At 37.5% G+C, this 14,067-nt stretch overlaps 2 protein-coding genes across 3 annotated transcripts in view; one reads left to right on the top strand and one right to left on the bottom strand.

Moving 5' to 3' along the window:
* LOC103903505 (MOB-like protein phocein) overlaps positions 1 to 10,639 on the top strand; it is a 21,313-nt gene extending 10,674 nt beyond the window's left edge. The window contains exons 3-9 of the mRNA XM_009284715.1: positions 1,999 to 2,061; positions 2,577 to 2,677; positions 4,260 to 4,302; positions 4,565 to 4,651; positions 6,285 to 6,364; positions 7,158 to 7,269; positions 8,206 to 10,639. Of these exons, the coding sequence (XP_009282990.1) occupies positions 1,999 to 2,061; positions 2,577 to 2,677; positions 4,260 to 4,302; positions 4,565 to 4,651; positions 6,285 to 6,364; positions 7,158 to 7,269; positions 8,206 to 8,337 (618 nt within the window). The 3' untranslated portion in view covers positions 8,338 to 10,639. The remainder of the gene's footprint in view (positions 1 to 1,998; positions 2,062 to 2,576; positions 2,678 to 4,259; positions 4,303 to 4,564; positions 4,652 to 6,284; positions 6,365 to 7,157; positions 7,270 to 8,205) is intronic.
* A 1,493-nt stretch (positions 10,640 to 12,132) lies between these two features.
* Positions 12,133 to 14,067, bottom strand: part of RFTN2 (raftlin family member 2) — a 38,175-nt gene continuing 36,240 nt past the window's right edge. The window contains exon 10 of one of the 2 annotated variants that reach the window (XM_009284683.2): positions 12,133 to 12,990. The gene's annotated coding sequence lies outside the window, so the exon portion shown is untranslated. The remainder of the gene's footprint in view (positions 12,991 to 14,067) is intronic. The other variant, XM_009284684.2, reaches the window with a different exon arrangement.

Below are 14,067 nucleotides of genomic sequence, written 5' to 3'. Positions count from 1 at the left end.
CGGGGCGCGGACCGGGGGGCCGTGGCGACTGCCTTCCCCACGGGACACTTGTCTGCCGGGCCCAGGGAAAAAGGTCGTTGCGGCACCGGCTGCCCCTCGTCTTTCCGGCGGGGCGAGCGCCGTGCTTCCCCGGGGTTTCCAGGCTCCGGTTCGGGAGCGCAAGTCGTGTCGCGTCCAGTTCGCTGCTGGGGTCGAGGTGCGTCCCGGAACGTGACGGCTGTTACCGGCTGTGCCCTCCCAGGGCCGGGAATATCGATAGCGTTGGCGAGCACTTGTGAAATAATTGGGTATTAGCTAAGGCAAAGTGCTGCTTCCTAGAGCTTAGGCCTTCTTCGGGCACAGGGCTGTTTTGCTAATACGTGTCAATGTATTACTGTTGTTGCTATTAAAATACTAAATACATAATCAGCTGAGTGAGATCACTGTGTGATCATACGCGTAGACCTCGGTTGGGAGTTCTGCATCGTCAGATAGGCGATACCTGGCCTGTTCGTCTGGAGGGATAAGTCATCCTTCCCTTACGTAACCTGCGCTCCTCTCACAGTGAACCCGGGCTGTTGTCCAATCGCTTCTCTTAATCGAAATGAAATTGATTTATTTCTGGGCTTTCAAGGTCATCTTGAAAAGGTATATCTCAAACATGTAAGCTACGTTTTTTAGATTATTTCAGAGATGTAATCTTCTGTGAGGCCTTTATGCACGACTTTTTCACTCTGCTTTTGTGAGGAGAGCTCCTGGTCAGAAACGGAGCAGTATATGACACGAAGTTGTAGGAAAATGCATCTTTTTTCTCTTCCTATTCTTTGTCATAATGTACAGAGGTAAAATTATTACACAACCCTGTAAATCAGTTCATTCCATAGAAGTTTAATCTATGAAGGAAACGGAATGTTGTGTGCCTTCTGTTTGATACATTTGGGGTATTCTGAAAAACAGTAAGCTGGACATAGACCTAGATTTGGTCAAATATTATAAAGTATATTGTAAAATTCATGTAGGTTGAAGAATTTTGTGTATGGTGATGCAATCTTTTTTTTTTTTTGTGGCTGTATTTAAGTTTTAATTTGGGATGACACTGTGGTGTAGCTATTCAGTATGTAGATACAATTACTTAATGATATGTCAACATGGGATATTAACTCCTTTCTCTAGAGATGCCTGTATTCTCTCAAGAACAGATTGCTAAGCTTTACAGTTGGAACATTTTCGTTGAGTCATTGTGTCTACTAGGATGGCTATGGGAGGCTGATGTGCAGTATCTCTGGATAATAAGAGGGAGTAGCACTAAATTTTAGATGTGAAAAATGCAAAGTAAGAAAATGCCTATGTCTGGGACTATCATAGTTGCACCAGATGTGAATTGCTGCATAACACTGCAGTACAGCTGGATCTGAGGTGAAACTTCAGGAGGGTTTTATAATTAACAACACTAAACACCGTGGGTTAGCAGAACTGATAACCATCCAGTTATGCAGCATACTGACCATACCAAGAGAATGTAGTACCAAATTAGGCCAACACTGCGTTATATTATCTCGGTTTAGAGAAGATGTTTTCAGTGGTGTGTTATTACAAGAATATACTGGGATTTTTACTTTAATAATAATTGTATAATGCTACTCTCTACAGACCTCTTTTCTTCCCCATTCTTACATGGTCTAACATGTAAAATGGGCACCGTATGCAAATATTTCATTTTAAAAATACAGGCTATATAGGTGTTACAACAAGATGTGGGGAAGAGACGGTGTTTATAGTATGCCGAGTCCCACAGAACTTTCATTTCGAGATGTTCTACTATTGTGACATTAGGAGCTTAAGTCCCGTTTCACCCTGTTCTTGCCAAGATTGTGTGCTGCTTCTGTTAAGATGTAGCTTCCTGGAATTGTATAAACTACCTCTATATCTATTTTCCTGCATGTTCAAGCTTATTGTAGGTTATGCGCTTTTCTTCCTCCCCTTCTATTTTTGTTAAATTGGTTTAAACTTTTTTAACAGGATTTCTACAATTGGCCTGATGAATCCTTTGAAGAAATGGATAGTACATTAGCTGTTCAGCAGGTATTCTTACTTATGTGAAATGTTGTTAATAAGTTCTGTTTCCCAAGTTTAGTATTTTGGTAAAAAAACAGGGAACAGGGCATGCTATTTATCTGCTTAGACTGTTGCTGCACAGAAATGAATTTCATAAGCACCCGAAGTATATTAAAAAAATTGAAATTATTAATTGTGTATGCAGGAATAACTAGAATTCCCGTGTCTGGTTTAAATGAATCAGATTTAAGAAAATGGTGGGGTTCCTGCGGGGTTCTTTTCTTTTGAGAAGGATGTTTTAAAAAAGCTGTAAAATTTACCCATTCTTTTACCTTTTCTAATTGAGGAAAGGCATTTTTCAGATCTGGCATTTTTTATACCAATTTTCTTACCCTGCTCATCTAGTCTTTAACTTTTTAGTCCATCAATCACTTCTTAAGTAAAGAGAAAAAGTCAGTCAGTCCCTCAAAGATGTAATGTCCTAAATATACCATCTTACTGTAATTACAAGATCTAGATTTATTTTTTTCCTCCTCTCCTAGTATATTCAGCAAAACATAAGGGCAGACTGTTCCAACATTGATAAGATCCTTGAACCTCCTGAAGGCCAGGATGAAGGTGTATGGAAGTATGAACATTTAAGGTAAGAATCCATCTTTTGTCAACGTAGTGTCCAGATTCTGAGTTTTGTTCATTGATAGTGGTAGTGAGTCTTTTTGAATAGGACAGATCAAAAGTAACTTAAATGAAACTTGATATTTCTACTATTAAATATATTTATACTTTGGTATTGTTTTCTGAATTCCTTGTTCTTTCTAAAGATTTATGATGCGCTCTGATCTAGTGTTTTTGATGTTTTTTAAGGAAATGTTGGTACCTCACTTCAAAAGTTGTACTAGCATGTTTTGAATATGAAAACATAGTCATGAATTTTCATAGCACTTTCTCCTAGTATCATCAGTTCTTCATCTCCACTAATTGGAAATGTGATTTCCAGATGCTCCCAGTGCTTCTTCTGGAACTTGCAGGAAAACAGGCTTTAGCTGGGAAAGCAAGAGTACCTATGTCTTACAGTTCTTCTTCTAGTTGTAATGAAACTCAAAACTTTTTGCCCTTCTCTGTTTGTTTTATGCAGTATAAAAAATATGTTCAGCCTAGGTAGTTTGTGCCTGAAAGTATTTTTCAGTTGTAGTCTAGGTTTACACCCTGTTAATACATATGTATTAATCCTTTTTTCCTGGCATTACTTTAGTATCCTTGTGTCCTGATTTTTTTTCTTATAAGTGTGTCTTCTAACTTTATCAGATATACTTTCAAGAGTAAGAATAGTTCTAAGCTACTCCTAGATTTATATATACTGACTTTTTGCCTCCCATTTTCTTTTTCTCTCCTCTGGTCTGGAATATTTCGAATAGATGTGGGGAATCCTCAAAAGAGGAAAAAGTGTGTACGTACAATTGCAAAAGACACATCTTAACAATTTCCTCCGTCCTTTCACATACACTAAAAATCACTGTAGATTGGTATAAGTGACTTGTCACTGAATACTTGTAACTTTTGCAAAATTTATTGAGATTTTTCTTGTAGGATGGAGGGGTGAATTTAAAGAATGTACTTTCAGGTCCATTCTAGTGAAAGCAGTATTTCTAGGAGTCCCACTCTGTTAAGGATCTGTGGTGGGACTTTAGCCACTTAATTGGTCTGGAGGAAGTATATCTTAGAAGGATGGAATGATCCAGCTATATGAATTTAAAACTTAGACTCTTAAGAAATTAATTTTTCTTTAAGTGTTTTTTTTTTTTAATCTGTATTTGTGAAATAGCACTTTCTTCCATAACAAAGTTGGTATCTTAAACACTTCCACTAAATTATTTGTTAAGCTCAGCCTCTACTGTCAGGTAAGAATTAAAAAATATAATTGTTTTGCTGAGTAAAAAAAATATGCTGGTGTGAATTCTGTTTCTGTCAACTTGTAGTCCTTTTATAGTGTGTTAATTCCTAGCCTATTGCCTTTTAGGTGTGACATCAGCTGAAATTATTTGGTGGTATTCTCGAAGTACGATTTTTTTCATGTTCTGATACATTTTTTCCACTTTACAAGAATCATTTCCAGAAACGTTAAGAGATCTGTGAAGATCAGAATGTATAACCTTGTTTTGTATTAGATGTTTCTAGTGGGAAAACAATTTGTTGATTTTCATGCTGCTGTGTTCAAATTTTTTTAGACAATTCTGCCTGGAGCTCAATGGACTAGCTGTCAAGCTTCAGGTAATTCTTTTCTTGGTATTTTTGTATTGTATCAGGGAGGAGACTTTTTTTGTATTGTAAGATGCAGAGTTTGCAGAGCTTTCGTCTTCTAAATTTATACACGTAGACTTAAGCAGTGGTTTGAGGTAAGAGTTTTTTAGGGTTTTAAAGACTTCTGGCAAATAACCCTTTTTGGTGGGGGACGGGGCAAGAAAGTGATTTGAGAAGATCAGCTGATTTTCACTGTTGGGTGGTTTTCATAACTGAACAATTGTTTTAACAGAGTGAATGTCACCCAGACACATGTACTCAGATGACAGCAACTGAACAATGGATTTTTCTTTGTGCAGCTCATAAAACTCCCAAAGAGGTACGGATGTATTTTGGAAAACTGACCCCATTGATGTAGGATTTTCTTTCACAATTCATATGTTCATGGGGAGACCATTATAGCTGACTTCTTAGTCAAACTGAGAGCTTATGTGGGTTAAGAATATCACCTGAGGTTTCCTTCTTTTCCATTCTGTAGTGGTTTACAAACGAACGGGATGAGATAGGAAGGAGCTGCTTTTTACCACAGTGTTAGAGACTTTGCACATTCCCCTCTTTTCTCTCTTAATTTGTTTTGAGACAGCCTGAAACTCAATGGAAAAAGGTCTTTGTTCAATTGAAAGAAGAGTACATGCTGAGAATAGGCTGTCCTCTTCAAACTTTGGCCTCGGTCTATAGCACTTAGGCATATAAGCCTGACACTCTGAAAGTGACCAGATGTGCACATGCTTAGGGAAGTTACTCCTAAAAGGTAGTGGAGTCATAAAAATACTTTATGTCAAGTGGGTTATCAGCACAGCAGTAGCTTGTCTACCTGAGTGTCCAATTACTGTAAACTTTGTTCAGATCTCCTATTGAACCACTTGATACATCCTTTTTTTTTCTTGCCTTCAAAAGATCTTTCTCTGTTGCTATTGGTTATGGTGATAGCGCAGTCTGTCAGATTTATCTTTGTATTTCACCTTCCAGAATAAGGTATTTGTTCTTCTTAACCGTATACTTTTTGTCCTGTGAACTTTTTTTGTTTGTTTATTTTAATTTCCTGAGATGCCTTGATTTAGCTCTGAAGGCCAACTTCTTTCCCACTCCCTCCTTTAACCCTCATCACCACTCAGTATATTGGCACACAGTAAGTCTGTTTTATTCAGCTTGTCTGGAGAACTTCAGGCTGCTTTTTATCTCTGAACACGCATCATTCATCTACTGTTTTCCGTGTCAATAATAGCTATCAACTAGTGGTCAGATAGTGGGTGATGCAACCTTGAACTGCTGACAAAAATGTGTAACTGAAAAGTCTTCTTCCTGAAACTGGGGAATGGCAAAATGGACAGACATTCCTGCTCTCAGCCTGTCTCAGTTCATCTTTACTTTCTTCCTTCTCCTCTATATGTACTTGATTGCAGAGCCAGGGCTTGGCTTGTTGTGCACTTAGCTACGCTAATGATTTTGTTTTTCTTTGCCAAGGTAGAAAGCATTGATATACTTAGGTGCAGGTTCGGGTTTGGTTTTTTTTGGTTGGGGTTTTTTGTGATAAGGTGTTAATTTAGGCTGTAAAAGAAAGAGTCTGGCAACTTCACTATGCGGGAAACAAATGAACTGTGAGGTAACGATCGTCCTTCCTTTCAGTGTACTATCCAGTATGTATTCTTATTATACAGCTTTACTTAAGGAGATGCATAAAATTCACTACTTATGTGCATAATCACATTTCCATAGTAACTTTTTTCTTGAAAAATTTACATGGGTTGTGAAACAGAGAAAAGAAATGGCTCACTTAAGGAGGAAATGTAGTTAGACCTTCAGAGAAGCTACGTGAAACTTCTGGGAATAAAAATGACTGGTGAAGTTAAAAGCATCAGGAAACATAATTAAAATGTTCTTCTTTAAACAAGTTATATGACAATGTCATGCAAGCACTCATACACGTGCTCACTCACTGTCTATTTTTGTAGTGTCCTGCTATAGACTACACCAGACATACACTTGATGGAGCTGCATGTCTTTTGAATAGCAATAAATATTTCCCCAGCAGGTAAAAATGCTTTCTTTTGGGAGGAGGGAGAGAGGGAGGGAGGATGTGGCACCTAAACACTTACAAAGCACGTGGAAATGCATAATGCATTTTTCACGGACTACTACTGAAAATACCAGAAATCCTGCAGCATGTATCACTTGTTGGTAGAGCTATTGTCACTTTTAAGCCAAGGAAGAATTCCTACCTATTCAAATAGTTTGCCATTTACTGGAGCTGCCGGGTGCTTTTTAGGTGGAAACCATTTTACTAATATCTGTTGGTGTTATGGGGCTTCCACTGGAGTAGTGCCAACCTAAATAACAGGATGATGGCCTTTAGAGAGATGCAGTGACTCAAAGGACTTAAACACTACGCCCCTGGAAGCCTCCAGAAGCCACCACCAATCTACTGTGGGACATCAGTGACCACAGAAGACGGAGACTGAATGTATTGAATGGGCAGCCCACACGTTGCATCATGGAAACCTAACTGGAGAAGTCAAAATTGTGCTTCTCTAGGAATCCAGTATTGGCAAGGAGGTGCAACTGGCAGTCTTTTTCCCTTTGCCCATCAATGCTAGAAACCAGAAATCCAGCCCTTACCAGAATAACTGACAATCAGTGTGGAGTATGCACCAACATTTTTATCTTCCTTGCAAAAATAAGCAATTGCAGACACAGATACCTGCAAGACTTAAGTCTAAATTTCATATGCAATTATATAGTTTAGTTTAACAATCAGAATTCATATCAAGATGTATCTCATAGTCATCTCGGTAGACCTGTTTTAACCTTTCTCCTGGTGCTTACAGGGTTAGCATAAAGGAATCCTCTGTAGCCAAATTAGGATCAGTGTGCCGAAGGATTTACAGAATATTTTCACATGCTTATTTTCATCACCGGCAGATATTTGATGAATATGAAGTAAGTCGTTTCAAATTACATCTTGAAAGAAGGGCATTTACTGAAGTTATAGCTGTGATGTAATTGTATTACATGTTTTCTTTTAATCCTACCAGAAGATCTGCATTCAAGTGAAGTATTGATTATAGTAGATTACAGTTTTACAAGAACTGAAATGCTATGTTATACATACATATACATAAATGAAAATTGATTTATATAATTAGTTTACCTAGTTATGGTTTCCCTTGATTTGGCTAAAAGGTCAGAATTTGAGAGGTTTTGTATAAACAACTTATTCATCTTATTTTAAGGATTCCTGAATGTATTCAAGCACTTGGTATAGTTAGTACTGCTTATGTATGTATGTTTCCTGTTTGTATATGTTACCCAACAGTTAAAGAATTGTAATTGTAAAACTGCAAAGAAACAGTAACTGGTGGCAGCGCGTGCACCTCCAGTAACTTCCAACTTTTCTTAATGGAAAAGTATAAATTGATAGAAAGGAGATAAGGGGTATAGCTGGATGTAAAAGGAAACCTTTGCCAAATCCCACTTAAGGTTGCTGGAACAGCTATGGAATGGTTGTGTCCCGTTCTGTTGGGGATAGCGTATGTAGGAGGAGTTTCACAATACCTTAAAATTCTCTTTTGGAGAGTGGATCGGGACTACAGTGATATTTGAATATATTCTTGTCTAAGTGCTGTTGAATTGAGCTGTGACTTAAGCCTGAACTTCAGTAGGGTTTTTTGTTAATTGCAGTAACTATAAGCAAGCAGTAAAGGAAAAATTTAAAAGTAATATAAGTGTACCATTTAAGCATTACTACTTCTTTCTAAGACGTGTAAATCTAATGAGGCAATTACATATAAGCGGGAGGTTTTTTAGTATGTTCTCCTCCATTGTTGAAAATATTCCTTCTGTATATATTGTTTTTTCCCCTTTTTTCATCTCCAGAATGAAACTTTCTTGTGTCACCGGTTCACTAAATTTGTGATGAAGTATAATCTGATGTCCAAGGATAACCTGATTGTACCAATTTTGGAAGAAGAAGTGCAGAATTCAGTGTCAGGGGAGAGTGAGGCATGATGGGAATGGCAGTACAGAAGCCTGTACTGAATATAAACAAAACATTAATTATGTACTGTATATATCATTTTAGACACTTCAATCACGTATCCTCATAGCTTTGTTTAGTATACTTTTTGTATGCTGTGTGCATTGCCTTTTAATATGGGAAGTACTTTAAGTTATTCATGAGCTGTATATTCATCAATGTGGCACTCATGGTTTTTAAATAAAAGTAGTAGTATCTGTTTATGATGCCTGTTAATAAAAGAATTTACAGTTCTCTAAAATTGCTGCTAAACAATCATTGAATCACAATCCTGAAGATGTGTCTGATTGGGTGGGAAAAAAGTGAGATTAAGATTTCACAGCAAGCCATTTTTTAATGCAGTAGCTATATTAAGTCTTAGTTCAAAGATTATCACCTTAAATATATAATTCTGCAGGAAGCTTCTTGCAATGTAGCTTATTCCTAATTTAGCTTTTATTTTTTTAAGATGGCTTCAAAGATTTACTTTTGGATGTGCATATTCCTCTGTGTGTATATCCAAATACTAATAGGATCTATAGTATTAGTAATACCAAAAGGATAATTTCACTATGCTATTGAACTATATATGCCTGATATACATCTGACATACTTTCTGGACTCCTTTTTTGTTAACAGTGGAGGTTTGCGCACAGCAGGGGACAGGTTCTGTCCTGTTAAGGCAGACTTCTGCTGTTCTCCAGTCCACAACTTCTCTAAAGAACAACTGTGGCGGAAAAGTCAATGGCTTATACCTGTGCATATTTATGGCAACTGCTTACAGATTATACCTCACATAAATATTCATGTTACACTACATAACACACTAGCACAGTCTTTGCTTGTATTCCTAGTAAAAACATTCTAAGTACTTGAAATACTGAACGTGATTCTTCACAAGAATTAATCGTATTTTCAACATACTTTAATTTGTTTTTCTTCATTCACCTGAATTATATTCTTTGACAGAAAAATTTGGATTCATGCTTCTGTTCCCTATCCAATGTTTATTTCAAGTTGTGTTTGCAGATTTGCAATAACTGACAATTTCCATGAGTGCTGCTTAATTGTGTTATGTCTAGAATGATAGAACTAAATGTTTTAGAGATGAATATAGCAGACATACTGCTAAGCATATGTGAATGCAGGGTCTAAAAGCACTAGCAGTGTTCTTATGTTAAATGAATTTTGCTTAGCTGTTTAAGAAGTTTGCTGGTTGTCTCTGTCTGAGGTTGCCAGGGGCCCTCTTTTTATTTCTTTAAGCAGGTCAGAACGGGCTAACTCGGCTAGTTTCTGTAATCTACGCTTTGTTTTCTAAGTTGTACTTCCTTGGAAAGAAGGGAGTCCACCTATTTTTAATAAGTCTTTTTTCATAATATACTAAACATGCCTTAAATTCTATTTTTCTTTATATGAATCAAGCACACCTCAAGCAACTGTACCACCTGGATGTAAAGGGAATTTAAACAATGAGAAAATAGAGAGACTCAAGCTTAAGTACTTCAACAGCTGTATTCTTCAGCAGCTCTTTTTGTCTCACATTTATCATTGTATTTAACTGTCAGCAGGGTAACTGCATGAGGTGTTGTCCGAGTGAAAGTAGCTTTAGTTACTGTCTATACACTTAGCTATAACTTGCCTTGTATAGACCAGGTTACGTCATTTTTGGTAGATATCTTGAAGTTTGTACTGCAGGTAGGACGACTGTATTCTGGAGGTAGTACAATGTATTTAGTTTTGTTACAGTCTGCTGTTGGACCATCCATGGTGTGGTTCTTCGTACAGTCACGCTGCATGCTTACATTGGCCATGGTGACCGAGACAGGCAAAAACATGCAACTGGTGTCACTAATCACATTTCCTCTACAAAATTGAAGAAAATGATGTGGTGCTCAGGACTGCATTAAATTTTTAAACCTCTTCTCTTCCTCTTATGCTTTAAGAGTTTCACTTCAAAACAAAACTCGGGAAGTTTTAATCCTGTTTATTCTCATTCAGATTTGCACTGTAAAATTGACTTGCTATACTAAGCTGATTTTATATAAGGCTTAAGTGAAACACTGCTTGTATTTTCCCTTGCTATTGTTTACATGAGTACTGTGTACACACATGTGCCTGAATGGTACCATAAAACTTCAGTTAGCCTAAGCAAACCATTGATTTGTCTAATAAATATTAACAGGTTTAATTTAGACTCTACATAATAGGGAAATCAAGACTGTCTTTGAATTATATTGTAACAAAAAAAAAAAAGGAAGGATAAAATTAAACTGTTTCTTTATCCATACCGCTATATTTTGGTAAGCGATTCTCATTTTTCATGTCGTCCAAGAATGCGGGCAACTGAGTGCTTCCAAGAGAAAGTTCGGTGCTCTCCCATCTCTGCTACAAGGCGCGCTGAAGTGAAGTTGTATTTCTTCTTTCAAAAGTAGAAAAATACAATACTCATTAGCATCTTGAAGTCAGACCTCAAACTTACACATCTCAAATCAGAAAATGATGGTTCTACAATTAAAGAGTAAGGGAGATCTAGAAGAGGACCTTTCAGATGCCAAAATAAGCACACGATGACAGCACGTCACAGATGCAAGGGCATATTGTAAGCAAAGGATGACTTTCAAATGACTTTTTCCTTAGTCACTGAGGTTTTTCCTGATGTTTGGCTTAGCATATCTTGCAACAAGTCAGCCATGGCGATTTTGCCACTTTCCTTGTAAGCTTTTAATTCTCTCAGACATTGTCAGTTTATCTGCTTAAACAGATTGGAACATGTCACCAGACCAGTTCCTCTAAGCCACTTTGTCTCTTTCAAGTTACACTTACCTGAAGTCAGGAACGTTTGCTTCTTGAATTGCAATACCAGTTGTCAAAATTCCGATACAGGAATTTGGCTTTGAAAAGTCTAAATCCTAACTAACGCCATTCTCTAAATTAAGCCATAGGGAATTGTCAAGACAGCACTTTTTACCTTCCACAGATCAATACACTAAGAACAAGGAAAACCTAATCAGCTTGTAATAGATGGCGGTAAGTCCAACAAGCCTTGCCTTGTGAACTGTATGGATGTACAGACAAGACTGCAGAAAGGTAATTCTAGCTTGAGGAAGGGTATACATTGATCTAACCCATTTAATGTCAGCGTGAGACAACCATAATAAAGAAACTGGTAGCTGATTTGGTAAGTGCTTTTAATGGTGAGAAGCTTCCTATCGGAAATACAGAAAAGATCTTAGGTTTACAGAAAGAAAATAGTATTTTACAGACCAGAAACACAGAAGTAAAGCAGCAGTTTATTGCAGTTGACCAGGTATGTAAATAAACTGTTCTGACAGTTATGAGCACAAAATTTTCTTTACAGTGGACAGCTTCTCCCTGGTTGTAAATGCTAGAAAAGTATTTCCTCTCCAAACAATTTCAGAATCTGAAAGCATAAACAGTCTTTTGCAGAGGTTCATGAGCAGCATTGGTTGCCTTCTCTCCCTGTTCTTTTTAATAGTTGCAGGGCATTTCTGTTGTCACATACAGGTAAGGGACTTTTCTGTTACAGTTCAGACACACAGCCTCCTAATTGAAGCCCTGTTACTGAATAAATAAGTGTACTTACTTTTTCTGTCAGAGAATGCATCCATGCTTTACGTTTGATTCGCCATTCTTTCAATAAAAAGATGAGTACGTAAAATATATTCTGGTAAAATGAAAACTGAACCTTGTGTATGTGTGTATATATATATGTAAAATAGGAGCATACAAAAAAATCTTGCCAGAATTACTCTGACAGCTCTTCTGATTTACAGACTTAAGTTTAATTAATGGACAGTGCTGGTCACAACACTAATAAAGGCATACCTCAATGCTCTGGTTTGTGTAAGACCAGGTGATGAAACAAGTAGCTTAAATTAGAATCCCCTATACCCAAAGTGCACCCTCCCCTTTTCACTTTTCCAAATAAGATATAGTTGGCTTTCAGAATTTTTAACTACAAAGAAAGAAGATTTTCCATCATTTGTTTTAGAAGCATTTTCAGTTACTTCTGTTTCAGCATCCACGCCCTAGGAAGACGGGTGGTTTATTCTGTGTCCATCAACTAACGCGTGAAGTCAGCTAATTCTTGCACAGTCTTCACGCAGGCTGAGCAAGCAACTTCCTCTCCCTGATTTTTGAAAGAAGGCCTTGCAGCAGGAGAACGCTCTCTGCTACATGCCCACCAGGGATGAAGCACCGGTGCTTACAATAATCCGAAGAACAGGATAAGCATGCCGTCAGTCAGACCGGCTGTCACAGTCTCCGACACTTTCTGGTTCCGTGACTTTCAGAGAGAATAGGGCAATTTTTTTTTCCTTTCAGGAATTTTTCAGTCACCTTTTAAATCCATGTAGTTTTATACACGGCATCCTGCAGCAAGGAGTTCTACAGTTAGCTGAACAGATACCTTGATTTGTTTCAAACCTGCTACTTACCACTTCCATGGTTCCCTTGAGTTCGTGTATCAAAAAAAGAATGCTGAAGAATTTATTCCTTTGCTACCCTCTCCATGCCACTCACTTTACAGATCTCTGTCTTGGCTCCTGTCAGGTTGACTTTGTTTTTTCCCAGGTGAAGGATTGTATTTTGTTTATTTTTTTCCAATACAGAGCCTGAATGTAGCCCTGTGAGGTGAAAGACAATAGAGAGCTAGGAAAACAATCTAGATTAATGTTTCTACAGCAGGGGCAACTTTACATACTGTGAGACAAACGGCATTAAAATAAAAACAGCTGTCCTTAACTATATAGGAATTGCTGAGCAGGTTCAGAGGAAGCAATTTAGCATATTTACACCAAATTAGAGAGACTAGAAAGAAATTCACAGAGGTTTGCAGCACACTTAACACCTGTAAGATTCAAGGGCAAGGACTAAAGCACAGTTAAAACCGTGGGCTACTGAAAAGGAATATGGCTTTATTTCATTTTAAGAAAAGACTTTCTTGCTAAAAGTGGGGATATTCTAGAGCGTACCTGTGGACATCCAGAGCATACTCAATTTCTACCCTTGTTCCAAAACAGAATCTCCCTTGTGTACATCCCATTAATCGTAAGGGGAGAAGTTCTTTTAAAAGAAGATACTAATTTATTTGAATTTTCTGCATTCCTGACAGCTGATATGAAAAGATCTCACTTAAATGATTCTTTTTATCCAATAAATGTATTCTAGAAAGATTAACTGCATTCAGTTCAGTACTTTATACATTGTAACTTGTTATATAAATAGTTGTAGTTCAGTTTTGTTTTAGGTTTCGCTACTGTTAACCATCTTAAGCAGGGATACTGCTTTATAAAAGCTCAGTAATTTCTTTGATATGCTTTAAAAGCTTTAACTTGGAATATTCAGTATTCCTAGTTTTTTTGACCAATTTTTGCTGCTTTTACAGGTTTGACTTGTATGGAGAACCACCGGTAGTTAAAATTACACACGTACACGAGAGTTTCAGACAACTCGTGAAAAATACTTTTAGAAGTAGAGCAACATATTCCAAGTTGCACAAGGCCAGCTGTTACCCCATTTTTAATATGCTAGAGTTACTTGGCTTTCTGCCAGAGACAGATGTAACATGTATTTTCATACTTTTTTTCCACATCTACGTACCACGGAGGAGATCCCTGCTACCGCGTGACCACGACCGCTGCTCACAGAGTAGTGGGCTGCATGAGAAAGCAGCGGTTGGGTCAGGCTCTGCGGGGAACGCC

Source organism: Aptenodytes forsteri, unplaced genomic scaffold, assembly GCF_000699145.1.
Source record: "Aptenodytes forsteri isolate BGI_AS27 unplaced genomic scaffold, ASM69914v1 Scaffold183, whole genome shotgun sequence".
In the NCBI taxonomy this organism is placed as follows: domain Eukaryota; kingdom Metazoa; phylum Chordata; class Aves; order Sphenisciformes; family Spheniscidae; genus Aptenodytes; species Aptenodytes forsteri.
This window is presented reverse-complemented; position numbering and strand designations above follow the sequence as displayed.